The sequence below is a fragment of the Ciconia boyciana genome, chromosome 16 (genome assembly GCF_034638445.1).
Source record: "Ciconia boyciana chromosome 16, ASM3463844v1, whole genome shotgun sequence".
In the NCBI taxonomy this organism is placed as follows: Eukaryota; Metazoa; Chordata; class Aves; order Ciconiiformes; family Ciconiidae; genus Ciconia; species Ciconia boyciana.
The window spans coordinates 11,285,859-11,305,944 of NC_132949.1; the positions used below are offsets into that span (position 1 = coordinate 11,285,859).

The 20,086-nt window shown below is 43.0% G+C and overlaps 1 protein-coding gene across 1 annotated transcript in view; it reads left to right on the forward strand.

Moving 5' to 3' along the window:
• COX10 (cytochrome c oxidase assembly factor heme A:farnesyltransferase COX10) overlaps positions 1-19,869 on the forward strand; it is a 107,734-nt gene extending 87,865 nt beyond the window's left edge. Inside the window, exons 6-7 of the mRNA XM_072881142.1 lie at positions 3,850-4,082; positions 16,762-19,869. Coding sequence (XP_072737243.1) covers positions 3,850-4,082; positions 16,762-17,204 — 676 coding nt within the window. The 3' untranslated portion in view covers positions 17,205-19,869. The remainder of the gene's footprint in view (positions 1-3,849; positions 4,083-16,761) is intronic.
• Positions 19,870-20,086: the final 217 nt, after the last annotated feature.

Consider the following 20,086-nt stretch of genomic DNA (forward strand, 5'->3'; position numbering starts at 1 on the left):
AAAAGCTTTTAGTTGAATGTGAATGTCTTTTAGCAGCATTATTAGGCGGACTTTGGCATGCACATTCTTGATAAGGCAGAGAAGAGGGACAAGGCAGAACTACCAGTTTTTGGTTTTCCTTTAGGAGGTGTCCTATGTGGTAACACACTGGGTATTTTAGAGTTGAAATTTGAAGAGAACTCATTTGGCACTTGTAGTATTTTTCCAGAGTCTGATTTTAATCAGCCAAATAACTGAAACCAACTCCTCCCAAGAATCCATCGTAAAGCCTGGTTTCTTACTCAATATGTTTGCTTTCTGAGCTAGCTCTTTGGCCAATTTTCCAATGGAAGATTGCCTTTTTTTCCCATGGGACCAATTCCCTTAGCGTAAGTGAACGCCCAAGTGAAATGAGTCTTATGTACCAGCATCTGTCATCAGCCTGCACTTACTGCATGGGATGGTTTAAGGATGAAGGAAACCAGCAGAGACCTCGCAGCCACCTTTGACCACCACGTGAGAATTCCCTGGTGTTGGGTTTACCCAGGACTGATGCTCCTGTGATGCACTCTGGACTGCGTGATGGCACGAGGCTGTAGTGGGAGGAACTGCATCAACTTTAGGTGCTGGGGCAAATCCAGTGACAGCTTGGCATCACAGCCTTTCTCCTGCTCTAGAATGGGATCCTGATCTCCTGTGCTGCCTCAGTGAGATACAGGCAGCCTGGCAAAGGAGCGTGCATCAAATCAATGAGCCTTGCACCACATGCCTGAGTTTTGACAGACCTAATGTGAGCATGGAGATGCATAATGGTCCCTAGAAGACCATAAACTAGTAGAAATCGGAATACCCCTTAAACTGCCATGATTTAAACCTAGGGTTGGTCTTTACTTCTTAAAATCCTGAGAGTCACTGAAGCAGAAAAAACTGCACCAGTGGCTGAAATCTCTCTACCTTTTCCTCATATATTCTCTCTTTCCCAATGAGGAGTTGCTTATACTTCTAGACCTTATAAACATGACATATTTACGTGAGAATGAGTTGAATTCTCCTCTACCTCATGTCTCACCAAGAAAGCAAGGTCCTAATTTCTTATTGCAGTGTCCTTGTAATGCCAAATAGTATTTTAAGGGGCAGAAATAACAAAGCTGAATCATCAGATCATAGTTCAAGTTTCTGATCTCAGTTGGAGTTTTAGGGGCAGGCACTTATAAGTTGGACAATTACTCTCCTAGAAGAATTTTACAGTTCCTTGATTGTCAAGGAAACACTGGAGAGGAGTAGAAAATGCGATACTTTCAGGATGTCTAAAAGTAATATAGTTCAACTGCATATGAAGAATAGCCATCATTGACTTGATACTCTCCCCTGAGATCGTTAGGACTATTAGAGACGCTAATCAAACTGTCTCCAGGAACTTCCTTTTAAAGAGGCAAAAAGGAATAAACTAAGAAACAAAACTGTGTTTTCATCCACCAGGAACAGAATAATTTTTTTGAAGGTCTCAGTCACATAACTTCACCCTTCCCTTTTGATAAAGTCTCATTTTTTAGAGGTACTTTTCCAATCCATCAGCAGGACATGAAGGCAGCACACAGCTGGTATCAGGGCTGGCACCGCAGGGCTATCACTGCTGCAGGGAAGCGACGTGGGAGAGACGTGATGCTGGGTTCAACCATGGAGGCTTTGCACTCCCAGCCTTCGCCTTCCCTTCCTGTAAGAGGCATGAAGGGCTGGTGTCTGCCGCTCCGTGACCAGCTCATGGTGTGTAGCGTTCATTTGAATTGGAGACGTGTAGATGAGTCTTCCCTCTTGATTAGCGAGAAAAGTGCTCGTTGCATTAGGTCAAACTGTGTCCTCATTTATGTCTGTGAGCCCTGCGGGAGGGAATGTGGGTAGCCCAGCCTCGCAGAGTCACGCTGGTCTTTTGTCACTTCGAGAGTGTGTATTGTATAAATCTGGTGTTTACCGTCTGACTGTATTTTATTCAGGAATCAGTCAAGATAGATTTGTTTAACCGAACCCAGTCAGGCTTTCACTACAGAGGGGCAACGTCTACAAAGTACGGCATTTGTAGTTGGCGTTGAGACAGTTTATGGTACAGATTGTGTTTTGCCGCCTTTCTGCAAAAGAGCACCGCTAGCTGCAAAACCAGAGGGCACAGCACCGTATGGCTCCTTTCACAGTACGGCTCCTGAAAACAGTCTCAAATTTTATACATCTCATTGTCAATGGATGGCAATGATGTACCCTGCTTCTATTCCTGATATATTACTAGCACCAAGACTGGTAATGCCAGAGCGTAAATGTGCTCTGTGCACACTCCGTAATCTAAACTCTATGGATGGTTTTGAAAAGCTGGATTAAATGACTTAGTTTAATTTAAACTGAAGGAAGATCTTTAGTGTGAGATTTGCTCATTTAACTTCTTCCACTTACTTAGGATCTCCATACCATATTGGTCCAACAAAGGTCTTAAAAATCAAAATTTAAATGGTAGGACTTTTTGCTGATAAAACTCTCATAAAATTCATCCCCAACAGCAAATTTTTCTTATGAGGGTTGGAGCAGTGCTTGCAACATGTATTTTAGGGTTAAGGATTTGGCCAGAGGGCAGAGTGATCATAGAATACAAAGGCTGCATAGTTTTCAATTACACCAAACGTGTAAAGCTAAACTTCATGCGGAGACATTTGTTGCAAGCACGCATATTTTCTGCTCTTATATGGATGACTAGAAGTGTGTATTTAGCCACATGGGTTATTAAATGCAGCTCAGTTAATGGCATTTTCCTCCCTTCCAGAGGTCTCCCACACCACATTATTTCTTAGTGGTATTTAGTTCTCTCTTTCCATCATACCAAACACCCTCGAACAAGTACGTGTAAGGAGATCTCCACCAGCAGCAAACATGGATCTGGTGCAAGGGAACACAAATAAAGCTTCCTTAGGGTTGCATCACGGTGCTGCTTGTGAAGTATGGAAGCCAAACAAAAAATCCTTTTTCATCGTATTTGGATGTTTACTGTGGAACTTATTAGCAGAAGTTTACATAGCTTTAGCCACTTTCTTACAGGTTTTAACAGGAATTTCCAGCCTTCCCTGAGCTCTTAGCTGATGTGCAGTAGAAATTAACTGAAATAATTTGCATCTTTGTCGTTTGCTGCTTTCAGCCAAACCTAAAATATCTTCAGTTAATTCCAGTCACACTTAGAAGATAGTAAGTTTTAATTTTGGTTCCGTTGCCGGAATTGCTTTGGTGTGCTACCCCTGCTTAGCACAGTGCCTAAGCTAAATGGAAATACAGAAAATTCAGCCTTTTTTCAGTTAAGCAAAAAAATACTTTATTCCTGTTGACGTAATTTCAAAATGATTGAAGGTACTCCTTTTCTTGTAAATGCTTCCTAATTTTGTGTCTAATCCTGTTGCATTTCAGTCAAAGGATCCCTTGGATAATTGCAATCAGTTAAAAATCTGACAAGCTACAACCATTCTCATTCACTCTAAACCCTGAGTGCTTTTTCCAGAGGTCAAAATGTACAAAGATTAAAATGAAAGAGAAAGATCTGCTGGAAGCACCGGTTGTCTATAAGGGCTATTTGCCTGCATAGGTTGAATTTATTTGGTGAACACAGTGATCACAAGAATAAGAATCACCTACCATGGCAAACCTGCAGCAAGATTGTCTTAACTTTTTAGAAAGGCTTGCCTTAGGATGGGGAGTCAAATGGGAAAATTTGGGCTGGGTGAGTAAAAAAATAACAAAAAATGCAATCTTAATTTTTGGGAGGAGGCAAAAGGAGAGGGGCAGCAGTCATTCTTTAAGACACTCTTTTTTGCTCAGTGCACGTCTCTTGCTCTTTGCCCGCAGCCCCCTGCTCGCCGTCTGTTTTGCTGCCTCCTGCGGAGTCCCAGGAATCGCCCTGCTGACACTGGGAGTAAACCCTCTCACCGGGGCCCTGGGAGCCTTCAACATTTTCTTGTACACGTGTTGTTACACACCCATGAAGAGGATGAGCATTGCCAACACGTGGGTGGGAGCTGTCGTCGGTGCCATTCCCCCCGTCATGGGCTGGACTGCGGCTACTGGTAGTCTTGATGCTGGTGAGTGTAAAACCCATGCATCTGGGTGAGCGGTTGTCAGCATTGCCTTCGGGATAGCTAAAAAGACCCACTCAAAAGGTAGTAAACCTCATTCTTTATGCTTGTTAACCTGATACTGCTTCGAAAGCAGATATATTCTGCTGTTGGCGATGCCGAAGTCTGTTACAGCGTGGTACCATAAGGACTGAAGAAGTAGACATGATTGTATCATTCTCCTTACGGGGGCATTTCAGGGGCAAACATGAGCTGATAAAAGATTATGTCCTATGGAATATGTGTTTAGGCCATCTTAAAAAAAACCTAGAAGGAAAATAGTGTATTTGGGGTTCACATGGAATAAAATGTTACATAGTTTCAGGATTAAAACCATACCCCATAAGATCCAACTTACAAGTCAGGAGCTTTCAGCTGGAAAATTCCCAGATGTGCTTATTACTGTCTTTCCACAACCAGAAAATATCCTAGGAAGATTAATTTATTGGTGTATTTCTTAATTGTCCACTTCTAAACTCTAAGTTATAAATGTTCCTTCCCCCCTTCCTTGAAAAGCAGAAGAAAATTTCTATTTTAGTAACTGTGAACCGTTATTACATCCCTCATAAAACACTGATCTCTTCAGCAGCTAAACTCTGACACAATTAGGCCTTGTTTCTCCTGCCAGCTAGAAACTTAAGAATCAAAGTGGCTCCACATAGTTATATTCTGAAGAAACTCATGAAGTTCAATTAACAGGTCTGTTAAGAATTTTTTTTAGCGCACACTCATCCCACAGTGTGGCTTGTTTAAGGCTTGAATAATACTTTCAACAACAACGCTTTTAACCAGAAATTATCAGAATCTGTGCAAAATCCATAGCACGCCATTCTTCATTTATGCTACGCACTTCCTATAAAAGTCAGTCTGAATTGGCTTTGTGTACACATGTTCTGTTACAGATCTAATCCAGAGCTAGGATGAAGGGGTTTGGGGGGTTTTTTTAATTGTATGTGCTATTTCTATACAAATATTTACTTCTCTAAAAGTTTTTTTTTTTATATTTAGACCTATAAATGATATGTATGTATGTGTATAGTGTCTCATGTTAAGGAGTGCATAGCAGACATCATTAAAAGCTCTGTATTTCTAAAGAGAAGAGGATGAATTAAAAACACAAAATGTATATTTTTAAGGACTATATCATTCTTGCTGCAGTTGCTTAGACCTTGGATCTTACGTTGTTTAGAGATTTCTGCATTGGTTTTGGCATCTCTTTGCAGAGTTGATGCTAGAAGATGGCTCATGAGCCCATGCTTCACCTGCAAAGTCCAGCCTGGAGGAGCTGGAGTGAAGAGCTCTGGCTCACCAAAAGCCCTTGCTATAGAAGCTGTCACGGTTCAAATTTTCACCCCTGGTTTTAAAATGGCAGCTAAACTTCTGCAGTTAAAGCCCAGCACATTAAAATAAACTGGCACTGATTTTCATTATCTTTAATTTGTCAAGTTACAACTTGCTCTTTGAGACCTATTTCGCAAAGAGCTAAGCTGTCCCTGTATGGCAGGCAGGGCAGGCAGGCAGGCAGAGTGGGCAGCAGAGAGCACCATCTTTGTCCCAGGTAAGCTCTTCCCCTCTAATTTGCAACTGAGATGTGGTTACAAGGCCCTCTGCCAGCTCTGCTATGGAGGAGATAATCTCTGGCAACGATGCCATCAGTGGAAGATAACAACTTAAAACCACCTGAGCAGACTTTGCCAGACCATGATGATCTGCACTGGTACGTAACCTGATGTTGTATTGCTTGTTCTGGGTAGCTAAAACTTTCTACAGTCACCTCCCAGTCTGTGTCAGCGAGGCCAGCCAGCTTGTTTAATAGAGAAAGAAATGTTATTGACCTGATACTGGTCTTTGTAATGAAGCACACTTTGGGGAGAGTCCTGAAAACGGTGACATGAATGTAGTATTTTAGTGCATTTCAGTATTTAAAAAAAAAAAAAAGTTTTAAAAATAAAAGAGGTAAATAGAAGAAAATGACTGCATTGTAAGCTACGATTTTCAGTGTTAAGCATTCTGCTATTGCAAAGAAGAAGAGAGTTCAGCATCTGGCAGCATCAGACCCACGCAGAGTACAAGAGTGCATCCACGTGCAAACAGACACGACGTGCAGACCTGCATCCCTTCTCTAACCAGCCTACCCACAGTTGTTGAACTCATTAATAATGTGTAATTAGCTTGGAGACTTAACCTAGTTTTAGGTAGAGGTGTGAAAATGCATTTGCACCTCGTTTTAGAAAAAAAAAAGATCATTCCACTCAATAACAAAGAGGAATGTGAAGGAAGGGAGTTAGAAAACTAATGAGAAGGAAGGTTCTCACCACTTAACTGGTGGTTTTCTGAGTTTACATTTTCCTGTGAATTTTCTCTCCTTGTAATCTTCTCACAGCAGCCACATTGTTGTACATGTTGCTGGTTGTAGGGAAAACAATATTTAAGTGTAGACCTTTCATTACCATTTGAGGGGGTAACCAAGTGTTACACCATACTGTGTGCTACCCTAGGATAGCCGTGTCTGTACTCTTCTGTAATGCCAGGAGTTCAATAACATCACTGGCGTGGTTCATAGCTAGTGCTGCGAGATGCTCTTGGTCGTTTGAGAGCGCTGGAGATGACTCCTAGTTTCCAATTCCGGAGATAATAACAAAGTGTCTCAGATTGGAGCAGCCTTCTTTTAATTTGTCTTCATTTTGTTTATAACTTTCCTATTTCAAAGATCAATACCTTGACAGTTTCTTGCACAAGAAACAAATATCACATATTTGCAGATAAAAATCTGTGACCCTTATATTTCTAGTGATGCAAACACTTGCTGGTATTCCTTACACTACACATCTTTTGCAGATCTTACGGTGATTCCCAGTGATGCTTGCTTCCATTTCTGCCCCTGATAGGTAACTTTAATTATATGCTCTTAAGCCTGATTGAACATCCTGCCCCCAACCCTAGATTTTGTGCCAACATAATTTAGAGAAAACCTCACATTTCAAAAGCAAAAGATAAGGTTATCTCTGGGAAGATGTGGAATTCTTTGTTGTGGGTTTGGGGGTTTTTGTGGGTTTTTTAATGGCAGCTGTTTGAAACTGATGAAAGATCGGGAATGTTAACATTTCCTCGCTGGGGGAGCCGAGTGCAGGTGAGATGGTCAAAGGTGTGTGATAAATCTAATTTATCACGTGGATATCACTACCACATATCTGGTGTATTTATGCAGAACTTAACTGCCAGCCTGTGATTTGCAGTAACACGTTTGCTTCCTTGAAAGCAGATTTCATTGCTCCTTTGTGGTACTGTTTATTTCCAAAGAGATTTGTTTTTCTAGTAAATCTAGACATCCTCAAATTATTTCTCCTGATTTTACAAAGGAAGGACTAGCAGGAAAAATAATGAAATTCATTTAAAACCTTAAGTGATAGCATAAAGACAGGAAAAAGCGGCACAGCTCCGCAGAGTGTCCTGTTCTGTGCTGGATCCTCCTCCTGTGCAGGATCCACATGCAGGAGAGCTCCTGGCTGTGCCACGCTGCTTTTGAGCCTGTGTACAGATGTCTTTAGGAAGTAAGAGAGCTATTTATTTTGGCATGCGAGAGGTACAACGTATACATGCTTCAAATTACTCTTGTGTTGCTGGTCTTTCTCCCCAGACTAATGCTGCAGCTTTCTTGTTAGAAATGTTTGCTGTCCATTTAAACTTGTTATTTCTAGTTAGCAGAAAAACTGAATCTGGGGTAAATATTTCCAAGTGCCATGGCCCATATTTTCCCTTATACATTTTGCCCTTCTTCCACTGACCTTCCTGTGCTTATGCGCTGAAGGCTCTATCCCAGACGGCGAGTGGTATCAGTGTCTTAGAGCAGAGCAATTCAGTGCCACGGCGTTCATATAAACCACCCAGTTAGATGGAAGTGACAAGCAGGGGTCCTCAACATAATATGCTTATCAGTTAAGGGGATTTATTCTGAGTAGGTGGCAGTGGCATAGCAGATAACAGCCCTGACAGTATAGCAGACATTACAGACCCATGGTGGCCTGGAGCCATAGGTATTACTGCACCAAAGAATGTTTATCTCAAGAGACTATTTAGTTTATCTCAGATGCTCCACTTCTGGTCTCGCTTTCCTGAAAGACATCTTGTACTGATTTTCATTCATTTTCTGAAATTTAAATAATTCCTGGGGCTATGGAATTTATAGACTGAGTATCAATTGTAATCATGTGGAGGCTGATTTTTAAATTGCCTTTACTTTGTAATTCAAATTGTGTTGTATGGTAGACATTAATTATGTCAGCCAACATCTATTTACAAATGGGGATTTAAAAAAGGGCAGTTCTTATCAGCTAGTGACATTTGGCAGATGGATGGTTTCAGTAACAAAAAAAAAAGAGAATAGGGGAGGGGGGCCCTGCGCCCAACCTGTCAATGGCTGGAGTCTCTCATACCTTCCCTGGTGTAGCGCTTGTCTGCCAGGAGGAGGGAGAGCAAAGCAACAGCTTAATTGCATGCAAAATAAGCTTGGAGATCTTTGTGTCCCCTCCAGTTAAGCACTTTGAGCTTTCAAAGCCCCGTGATGTGTGAGCAGGTCTGGGAGCCAGCCGCCCGCGGGAGCAGGGCAGCTCCGCTGTCCTGCCGCAGGACCAGAGGAGACGCCAGCTATAAACTCCCTCTAGTAAACTCAGCTTTTTGGGGTTTCACTTCTCAGAGGAAAGACAGCAGAATCTGTGGTCTGTTCCAGAGGAAACAGAGATATTCATGTCACTGACATATGAGAATTGGAAGCTGGGGGCCCAGGAGTGTGCTTTGCGGGGGTAAAAACCAAGGCAGAGGGACAATACTAGTAAGCAGCTGGTCTGAATTTAGGACAAAAGCCAGTGGGCTATTTTTTCCCCCTTTCCATCTTCACAAAAGACAAAAGAAATGGCAGTTCCACCACTGGGGCACCTGGGGGACTGACCCAATGAATTCACAGGCAACGTGCCCTTACCCAGCTCTCTGCCCCACGCATGGCCATTTGGGGCACCTGGAGGAGATGGGGCTATGCAGCAGCCCCCGTGCCCCGAGTGTGTGACACAACACCCGCAGGAGAAGCACCAGTGCCCTGGGTGTGTGACACAACACCCGCAGGAGAAGCATGACAGGGGGTCTGCAGGAGGGACTCCCACCCTCGGGCTATGTGGAAGCCCTGGAGGGAGCCTGGAAGAGGTGGTTGATGAGGAGCCCCTGCATGGCTCTGCAGGTTTGCAGTCCTCTACTGAGTCTGGTCCTTTGGCAAATACTTCCTATACTTATTTGCACGTAACAAATGGTCTGTGCAAAGACCCTATTTTCATCTTACCCAACAGGCTCACTTTTCTTATGGCATCTGTTGCTGGGGTTAGCTAAGACGAATTACGTACGGCGTTGTTTTTCTCAACCTTGCCTATATAATGAAAGGTGTTTCCCTGTGAGGCTTTCAGCTGTAATAACCTGTTGTGTGTCATACAAAAAGTGTGCATGCCTGTGTGTATCCATATGCATACAGCTTTTCTCCGCATGGCGAGCATATCTAAGGACAGCCGGTTTCCTCCTGTTAAAGGCAGTGGCCAGGAACACTCCTTCGAGGTGAAAAACCCCACTGCCAACTTCATTTCCCATTCGTGGTGGACACTGAGGATCGTCCTTTTGTTTTGCAGACAAGCCGTACACACGGCCAACATCCCCTTCCCTTTATGTGCTGCAGCAGAGAAGTCTATCACAGCCCGAGACGCTCCTGTTCCACAAGCCTTTTGTGCCATCCTTCAAAAGAAACAGCTATTGAAACCCATGACCATGAAGCTTTTGAGGTTTCCAGTGTTTTCCTCCTCGCCCTGCGTTTACATGACCGTGTAACCTTGAAGGCGCACGATTAGGGCCTCGCACGGGGCTGTGCGTGCCCGCACTGACAGCCGGGACCATTGTTTGCAGCCCAGAGACCTTGTGCAAAGCTTTAGAAGCGATATTTTTCCTTTTTTCCTTCTCAAGGCTGCTTAGCTGCTCACGCGGCATCCGACACAAGCAGTAGCATCTGCTTTTGTTTTCCAGTGGAAGCAGAAGTGCCGGTTGTTGTCTCGCTGTGGTGCTAATATAGGAAATGCCGCGGTGGTAAAATGGAGGGGAATTGCATTGGTTTGGTTAAGGTTCGTCACTAGGTAATTCCCAAATGTCTTTGTGTTTGAGAAGGCTTCATAATCACAAACTAAGATGTAAATTTTGTAGAGCTAATCCCTTTTCTACTTCCAAAGACAATGGGAAAAATTAAATAGTAGGTAACATTTATCCTTAGGAGTGATTGTATCAGGGCAGTATCTTGAATGCTTGTAATCAGAGGCCAGCTGATTTACCCTAATAGTCATTTTCCATCACCAAAACAAGCTGAAGGAAAGGCAGTAATTATTGCACCTTCCGACACTCCTTCACAAACAGAAAATGCCACCACCACCTTAACAAACCAATCTTTATGTATCAGGACACTACAGCTATGTTATGGACATGACTCTCCAAACCACTCTGAATATTTGTACCAACTCCCCCAAATAATCCTTTGGGTGTTTAATATTACATTGAATCTGCAATGGGCAACAAGGCTTTGACGAGACTTCAAAATCCTTCTTTATCCCCATAATTGCTGCGTAGTTAGAAATCTCCGGGGAAGACTGCCATGTTAAACTTGTTGTGAACAAGCACAAAAGAACAGATAGAAAATAAAAGCTTTGGGGATGTATCCAGTATGCTTCCAGCAAGCATAACATCGTGTAAAAATCATGCAGGACCACAGTGAAGAGTTTTGGACTGGTTATGTTAAATTTCCTGTAGAAAAGGTGAAAAACGCGGTCTGAGACAGCACGGTTTCTCACAAGCAGGTGGATACAGCTGGACGAAGTCAAGTCCCTGAGCTCTAATCTACCTTGTCTGGATTAAAGAGGAATAATTTGTTCAACATCTTTTAAGGGAGGAGAGCCAGTTGTGTGCTATCAAGTAAAACGGTGTGTGGTTGTTTCCTGACTACGATCCATTAAAAGGCTGAGCATAGACTACCAAAGCCTTCCCCTCCTGACAGCAGCCAAACTCATACCAGTTTCCTAGAGACAAAAGGCCGGTGCTTTCCTCTAATAAGTCAGGGAGCTACCAAGGTCTGGAAATAATTTTAAAATTCCTTCACATTATTCAAGGCAGAAGAATTACTAAAATTGTGCTTTAAGCAAAACAGCATTCTTAGGTTGCCAAGGCAGTAAACACCAGCTTTGGGAAATGCAGTAAGATTTCAACATCTGTTTTGGAGCTGATATTTTAACCATTCCATGTTTATTTTAATGCTTGGTTGGCCACTTCCCAGTCTTACATATGCAGCACCAAAGCAAAGACAGAAGGAGCAAGTCTGTTCTTGAATTGATGCTACAAATCAGCCCCCCCTTCCTTATTTTTTTGTTTTATTGATTAAGTAAATAGGTGTTTGTCCTGTCTAGAGCTTGAAAGTGATACCAGAGGTCTGCAGAACACTATGTAGAGGGAAGGCACTGTGTGTTGTCTAAAGAACAATGAGAAGGATAAGAAGAAAGAATAAGTTGTTCATCTCCAGTGTGTTTTCAGGAACGTGATGTTGATACAGCAGTCTCTGTAGATAACCTTGGACATGTTTGCCTCAACTTGTGCAGACAGGCCCACGTTCATTTGCCTGCCCAGGCTGGTTGGACTCCATCTGGCCCTGCCTCAGAGGCTGGTGTTCCCACCAATACACACTGTGCTCCAGCCTGCGCCCTCTTGTAGCTCAAGTCCTTTTCTGCCCTGGAAGAGCTTGCCTTCAAAACTTTTTTTGAGAGTTCCAATTGGATCATCCCAAACTATTGTGCCTTGTTTAAGGCAGACAGCTGAAATAATTCAGCTGCGGGTGAAATCATCGCTACTGCTCCTTTTGCCAACTGTGCAATGCATAAAGCTCTTTGATGATGAAAGGTATTGCCAGCATGAAAGAGGCATATTTCAAATCACTGCTTAAGAGAGTGGCATCCTCAGCACAAGACAGTCAAGCAGGATCCATACATTCCTTCTGTCCTTTAGTGAATGAGAAAATAGGTTTGCAGTCCTCGGGTTGCGAATGAAACGGTTTGCTCATAACGATGCTACCGGCATGATTTCTGTTGGCACTGATAGCTCAGCAGCTGCATGTGCCCACTCTTTCTTGAGTAGATGATGTATAGGCTTGAACAGACTCTGTATCCTTTACAGGACATGAGAAGGTTGGGGGACTCGCACTAGGGTCTGGAGCTTTTCATCCCGGGTCACTGATCCCGGTGCAAGCCCAGGATGGACAGGACAAGAAGCTTTTGCTACCTGATTTTTCTGCTCTCCTCTCCTTGTGTTAGGCAGTGGTCAGAGTTCACACCCTGCAAGGGCTCACACCCTAAAAACCATCTTCCAGTTTCCTGCTCTTAGATGCTGCTCTTAGCAGAGAGGCCAAGGACTCAACAGGCTCAGGCGCTGACATTGCTCCCTCGCCTGAGATTTGGGCTGTCAAGCAAATGAGGTCATCATAAATTGCTTTAAAAGGAATAAAGCATGAAATTTTAATCAAAGTTTAGAGGTACCGCATGGCCCTCTTGACACCATGAAGCGCATAACTTCAGAGGGGGATGCTTCTTGCTCTTGTAATTCTGAAAATTAGAGTGTCAGCTACTGCAGTTTGCAAGCCCAGGATCACCAGTTGCTTTTGGAAATCTCATCTCACAATTATTTCCAAGTCTTACCCAAATTCATTGAACCTTAAAATGTCTTGCCAGGCAGTTTCCAAATGACTGTGGCATTTAGTGTCTTGTTTGTTTTAGGAAAAGTGCAATTTATAAAGCTTCAGTACTTCACTAGATAAAAATATATTTACAGAAAGAAAGAACCATTTTCTACCTTATTCAATGCCAGTTGACATTTTGGCTTTATCTTAGATATTAAAATAAAATAAAAATCTCAGCTTGTTCTTGTTTATTAAAAAGAAGATATATTACTATTTAAATACTTCTAAAAGAATTTAAGAAAAGAAATAATAGCTTAACCTTAACATTCATGATGAATGGTAAAACCTGTTATTTGTCTTTAACTCTGTGGATGCTATAGGACCTACCTGGTTCTCTGCAATCCTGTAACTTTTGAGATGATTTAAGCTAGTACAAAGTGATTAAACAATAGGAACTCAACAATAAAACATTTTATACCTATTTTTCACAGAAGATTGAAAGAATACGGGAGACCTGGGTCCTGTTTGCCTAAATAAACTTCATTTTGTCTCCAAAATCAAACAGGACTCATCTGCCAAGTTATTGGGATTTATAAGTGTCTGCTCACAGCTGTTCCAGGTTCTCACACTTGGAGAAGTGAAGAGTTTGGAAGTGGTCATAAATGGGCTAAACTTGCAGCTGTTAAAATTTTGGCCAAAAAGGCCAAAGAGTTTGGGATGTCCATGAGCCAGGTACTTGTGGTCATGCAATTCATAAACACTTGCGGAAAAGCTAAGAGATCTAATATGAATTTCTCTCCGTCTGCCTGTGCTCAAGTTTTCCACGTGCCACGGAGGAGCCCGAGTCCCTGGGTGCTGGCTGTCTCCCACTGCCACAGCAAGCGCAATGGCTGTGCTCTGACGGCAGGCTTTGCTTTTGCAAACTCTGTGCCAGCTCCACGTGTTAAGGTTGTGAACGACCTCATCTGGTCTTCACTTAATTTAAACTCTGTAGAGAAAAATGAGATTTGCATTGATTAAACTGAGTTACCAAACTGTTGGGAACTGCACAGAAGCAGCAGAGTAGACTCCACACTGTTCTGAACCAGGTTAGTCTCCAGAGTTAGTCTCGCTGTAATATTGCTGAAAAACACTGCCGACCTAATTATGACATAGTTAACATTCATCTAGTAATTAATGAGTATTACAGTGTCTGCTCTGGGCTTGACAGGATTCCTACTGTGGGCTCATTTGATGCTGAATTGTACTGTACCATGTGCTGTGCTTTGCAAGTCATCAGTCTTCCGTGACACTTAAAAATCTCTGACAACCTGACAATCTCAGCCCGGGCAGAGGAAATTACAGGATGTTCAAGGCACATGGGAAACTAACAAAAAGATCGGGTCAGTTAAAATCCTCATAATGGGCTATTAAATTGTTTTACTATTCAGCTTCTCTGTAAAATATCAATTATCTCAATGGCTGTAATGTAATCAAAGTAATTAAATTCCAAAGGCTTGCATGTAAAAACCAGAGCTTTGTAAATGGGAACCCAGCCTCAAGTAGTTTAGTTGGTCTGTTTGTGTTTAAAAGTTTCTCCAGATGACTATTTTATTTTTTTAATGGTGTTATAGTTAGTGAACTGTTAAAGGTTTTTGTGTGTTTGAGGTTTAGGGTGTGTTTTGAGCTTGGCTGCACACAACATTTGAACAATTGAATAAGCAAAGCCCGCGTTACAGCCGAAACACAGGGATGCAGCACATGCCAGATGAAAAGCCGGCTGCTCCGTAGCCGTGGGAAGCAGGGACAGCCTCTGCCTCTGAATCCTGGCCCCAGCTCTGTCTGCTTAGGTTTCCTCAGCTGATGGATAATTGTAGCTTACCTTTCCCTAAGTTCTGAAAAATGACAAGCTAATGTCTCTAAAGCACTTCAGATGTGAAACTTGAAAAATATTCCTATCGTAGGTTTATCAAATTCAGCATCTTGCCTCCCGTAATATGTTTTACAAGAATAGGAAAAAGCTAAAGAATGACATATTGCAAGAACATTTTCCCCATCGTTTCTCCTGGTGTAGGGAGTACTGCTCCTTGATTAAGTTTTATTTCAGTTTATTTCAGTAGAGCCACTCCCTTGGGTTTCAGCAGAACTGAATCAAATCCTATTTTGTTAGCGCCAAAATTACTTTTGTTGCCATGATTTTCTGAAATTAATTGTAATTTTGGGGTGCACCATTTTGAACCATCTTAAAAGGTTCCGATTTAGAGAAGGGGCTAAGCATCCACACCCTGAAAGTCTACTTTAGTAGGAGCAAATGGCAGGATTTGCAAAAGTTTTGGGCCATAGTCCAGGAAATCACCTGTAATTCGTAGCAGGCAATGTTATTCTGAAAGCTGTGTGCCCAATATATGAGCGTCTATCTCCGTGCTTCATGTAATCAACTTTCGGAGGCATGTACTCACCTAATGGAGTATTTGTTACCCATTTTAAAAAGCGATGAGACAGGTCTTTTATACCACGACTGGATCTTATAAGCAACTGGAAACCCACATGAAGTGGGTTTCACTGGTTCCTTCACTGGTTGATCAGGTAGGGCAAAAAAAGGGCTCTTTTGCAAACTTAGATTATTATTATTTGTGTAACAACACCAGTGTAAGGTGTGCGGTTTAAGAGAAGAACTAGACATGCACAGCCCCAAGGAACATACAGCCAGAACAGATGGAGAGAAGATGTGAACCATGAAGCAGTTCAAAGGAGACAGTGACTTGGTCTTTGTTAGAGCCCGAGCAGTCGCTGGGAAAGAAGTGAGCGTTTGGGGAAGAATTTAAATACGTTAACATGTGTGCAGATAAATGTTGCTGTTTCTGTTTCTATCAAGTCATTAAGAAAATAATAGACTCACGACTCCAATTGAGAAGTAGTTTCCACAGAGAATGAGCTCATGGAGGCAGGGAGATGCAAAGAAAGTGTAATGCTGGAGCGGAGTGTTTGGGAGCTGGGGAAACAAAAGGAAAATCCAGGAATGCTCATAATGTGCAACAGCCTTGGGGGATTTTTTGTGTCTTCAGAAAAAATGAGTGAAAGGAGTTTAGTCTGAGGGCCTCCTTGAAGCTTGCTGAAATCAGCATATAAGCTGCTTCTGCCTCGATAAGCCCTGTACCATGTCCCAAGGATAGCTGTGAAAAACGTGGTGCTTCCATAGCTCCTTTCTAAATGTAAAAGTAGCTAATTGGTGTGAATAGAGTTACTTGATCAAACTTCTTAGAAGTTCCTATAATTGGTTTGAAGGAGTAAAAAGTTCTCCATCTTCTCTCACCTCATTAGCAGCTTCTGCCAGTTCTGCCACCATGATCAAGGCGCTCCCGTGCCGTGAGCAATTCCCTCCCTTCACGCAATGGGCAAACAGAAAGCTCAGCCATGCTCCAGGCTACCAGGGTGCTGGTATTTTCCCAGTTCTCAGGAGGAAGCAGCTTGTCCTCCTTTTCTGCTGTCATTGAGCAGGGCTCCCTGTTTTTGGTCAATGTGACACTGCTGTGGACACACCAACTCGGGAACCTAGGAGTGGAAGCTAGAGGCTCCCAGGAAAACAGAGTCTTGCCCAACTTTGCTTCATTTTCATCAGTCTCCCCTCAGGTAGAGACAGAATTGGTACAGAAACCAATTAGCGATGGTTCGTTAGGAGGAAGTGACTTGTTGAAATGCTTTTCAAATTAAGTGCTCCAAAAACAGAAGAACCACCATGCGAAACCCTATGTAAATGCTGTTAAAAACAGAGCATGCCTTATCTTACAGAGCGTGCCTTGTCTTCTGCACAGTGCAGTGTGACAGGTTCGCAGCGCTGCTCTTTTGCAAATACAGCCCAAACCTGCAGAGGTCTTTACGTAGCACTTCTTGCAGTGACCCTCTAATGCATGCTTCCTTCTTTCTCTCCCACTGCAGGTGCATTACTGTTAGGAGGAATCCTCTATTCCTGGCAGTTCCCTCACTTCAACGCCCTGAGCTGGGGTCTGCGGGAAGATTACTCCCGAGGAGGATACTGTATGATGTCCGTCACCCACCCAGGGCTCTGCAGGCGGGTGGCTCTGCGTCACTGCTTGGCCTTAATTGGACTCTCAACGGTGGCTCCTGTTCTTGACATCACCACGTGGACTTTCCCCATCATTTCGCTCCCCATTAACCTCTACATCTCCTACCTCGGCTTTCGGTTCTACAGGGATGCAGACCGCAGCAGCTCCAGGAAGCTCTTCTTTTGCAGTCTGTGGCATTTGCCAATGCTGCTGCTTGTCATGTTCACGTGCAAGAAATCGTTCCTAGAGAAGGAAAACAAAGGCGATCTGCTCGGTGGAAATCATGGGAGGGCTATGGAAATTAGATTGCCTTAAATGTCAATTACTTGTCGTTCTCGGGACACATCAGGTAGTATATTTTAGTAATTACAAGGGGGAAACCTGTGGGGATCTGTTTGAAGAAGAATCATTTGTGCCTAGCGACCACTTCATGCGATAATTTTCTGTTTTCTTCTGAAAGGGAAAGACATGAGAGCTTAAAGCATTCATTGGCCTCAGACTCACTCATCACAGATTAAAATTTAGCCTACGTCAGAAGCACATCACTTTGGGATGGCCTTCCAAGGTCTCCATGAGTCGTGGTCTCTCATCTTGTGGATAGGTTTTCAGTTAGCAAGTCACATGCGCACACTTACTAACCGCCAGCGCTGGCAGCCTTGGCGAAGCCATCAGGAAGCGACAGATGAATGATTTATCACCCCTGCTCCCCAAGCATCCTTTCCAAATTAAGCTTTGAGGCACATGGTGGGTTGGGTGAACTCTTCTTGTCTCAATCCGTGCCATCCCTCCGCTGATATTACACAGAAGCCTTCAGTTTCTGCGGTTTTTTTCAATCAGTTACTTTTCCCAAGGTTCCCATTCACCCCAGTAGATTTTTAGCTTTCATACAGCTGGCACAATGCTAAAGGAGTAAAGAAAACTGTCTTTCAGCACACTTTCAGCATTTAAACACAAAACAACCTCCAGATGAACAGCTGTTCTGTAGCCTATACCTTGAAGACACTCTGAGCCATTCTACTGTACATCCATCACAGGGAATTTCTGACGCACGTGTGGTTTTACGTCATTAGAGCTTGAGCCCTGTGTGTCAGATCTTCAGCTGGTAAAAATTGCTATTACTGTTTATGTCAGTGAAGCTTTGAAAAGTGTAGGAGGTGAGAACCAGATCTCAGAGTCTGGTAGTTTTAAGGCTTTTCTAAGCTAATGTGTCTTGTGCGAGCCCATTCAGTCTCGGTGTCCTCGGATGAGCTCTGGACTTGCATCAAGAGTTTGAACTGTATTTAATATCACACCGTGGTGGCTCAGAGAGAAGGCCTCACTTGGGGTATGTAATTGGTGAGGAAGCACATTTTACAGAAAAAAAGTTGAGGATTTTTATCTAATAGTATAATGTTCAAATTGCAGCCAGTGTCTCTCAAAAGCAATTATTGTGGATGGTCTCGCTAGGAAAATGCATTATCTTTGTTAACTGATACGCTGAAGAACATTTCTAGCCGCAGTCTAATGTGCTTGCGATCCCACTACGGGGCTGTGGCTAACCCTCAGCCTACCTGGGGCTGGCTGTGACCCACTGGGATGCTTCCAAACACAGGAGCATCCAGGGCAGACAAAGACTGTGTTATAGTTTATTGTGGTAGTTAGTGCCTGTTATGACTTGATGCGTTTTCATGCCAAGATTTCTTTCCCATGTGGAGAGGGACCGGGCAGCACAGTTGTGCATCGATCCAAAGATACAGTAATACCTGAAATGGGAGACACTGTCTCTAATCTGATCCCGAATAAAGCCCTTCAGGAAACCTCACAAATCTGCCACCACGTGCGTATCACGCTGACATAAAATCTTCACTGGCTGCTTTCATGATACAAGCCCAACTTCTGGTCTCAGTTACGCTGGTGTAAATCAGGAGTGACACGGTTAACCTCTGTTCTGCTGGCGGAGGTGCTCGCAGGAGCAGAGCCACCTGTTTTACATGGCTCTTAAATAATTGGTTGCAAGATTTTCTGACTCTCTCAAGTGATTGCAGATGACAGGATTGAGTTCCCTCTTACTGTTTGTTTGATGGACTCTGTTGTACTCGAGTTACTGTGGGCAATACTTCGTAGAAATGTCTGGAAACTGTGCAACTCCTGAATTTGTTTTTAAAATGCATCCAGTCTTCTCTGCAATAAAGTGCATACTGTACAAAAAGAGAGATGAATGCTCAAAATCTGTTTTAAACAATTCACTTATGATTGAAACTCTGGTACAGTTCAGTTAATTGCAAAGATATTTAATAGTTTTGTGGCATTTCTCGCAGCAACAATATTCTTCTTGATCACTGAAGAGCAAGGACAGCTTGTGAAATACAGGTTTATTGTGCAAAAAGCACACTGAAACGAAGTTGCATGTGAGTGGAAAAGGTTTGTGCAAAACCAGAGAATTTGGTCAACCTTTAGCTGGGAGGGGAACCTGAAAAGAGCAGATGGCTCACAAAACCCACAGATTTTGCTCTCAGAGGCACAAAGTGGTGCTGAAGCAGGAGGGTTGTGGTTTTCTCCTAAGCCATTATAGAGCCAGGCTTCAGAATGGCCTGCAAGTACAGGGTGCTGTCCTGACAAACTTAATTTTGATTAAAGGTCCAAGGAGATGCCTGTGGTTCAGTTTTGAAAAGCAGTCATCTTCATTTCTTGGGCCAAAATGTGTAACATTCACGGGTTTTAGGGTCAGACAGGAGCTTTATAATCATCACTGAGTGTCTGCAAAATGCAGGTCACAAGAGTTGCACCAACATCTCCACACCCAGTTGGTCTAGCCTGGAGAGACAGCATGGTTTTAGAATGAGTGGATCTGGGATTTAAAGGTAAGAAATACCTTATTTTTTAAAAAAGAAAAAAAAGCTTTTTTCACCTAGAAGGTGTTCTCTGCTGTGCTCCAAAATGGCCATGTATCAGGTACGGATGAAGTCATCTACTGTCATTTTACTGCCTTCAGGAATTTTTGCTGTTGCATGTGCTTTGAAAATAAAAACATTGCCAAACTGAAATCTCGATTACTGACAGATAGTACAGTAGGTGCTCTCAGGTGCCCTTTTCAATATTTCTGGTGCCACTATGGAAATGAAAAAAATACTGAACTGTCTGCCCTCATCCAAAGGTGTTTGTGGTCCCTTTGACCCTACAGGGACGATGAATGTCAGCCATCCGCACTCCAGCCCTGC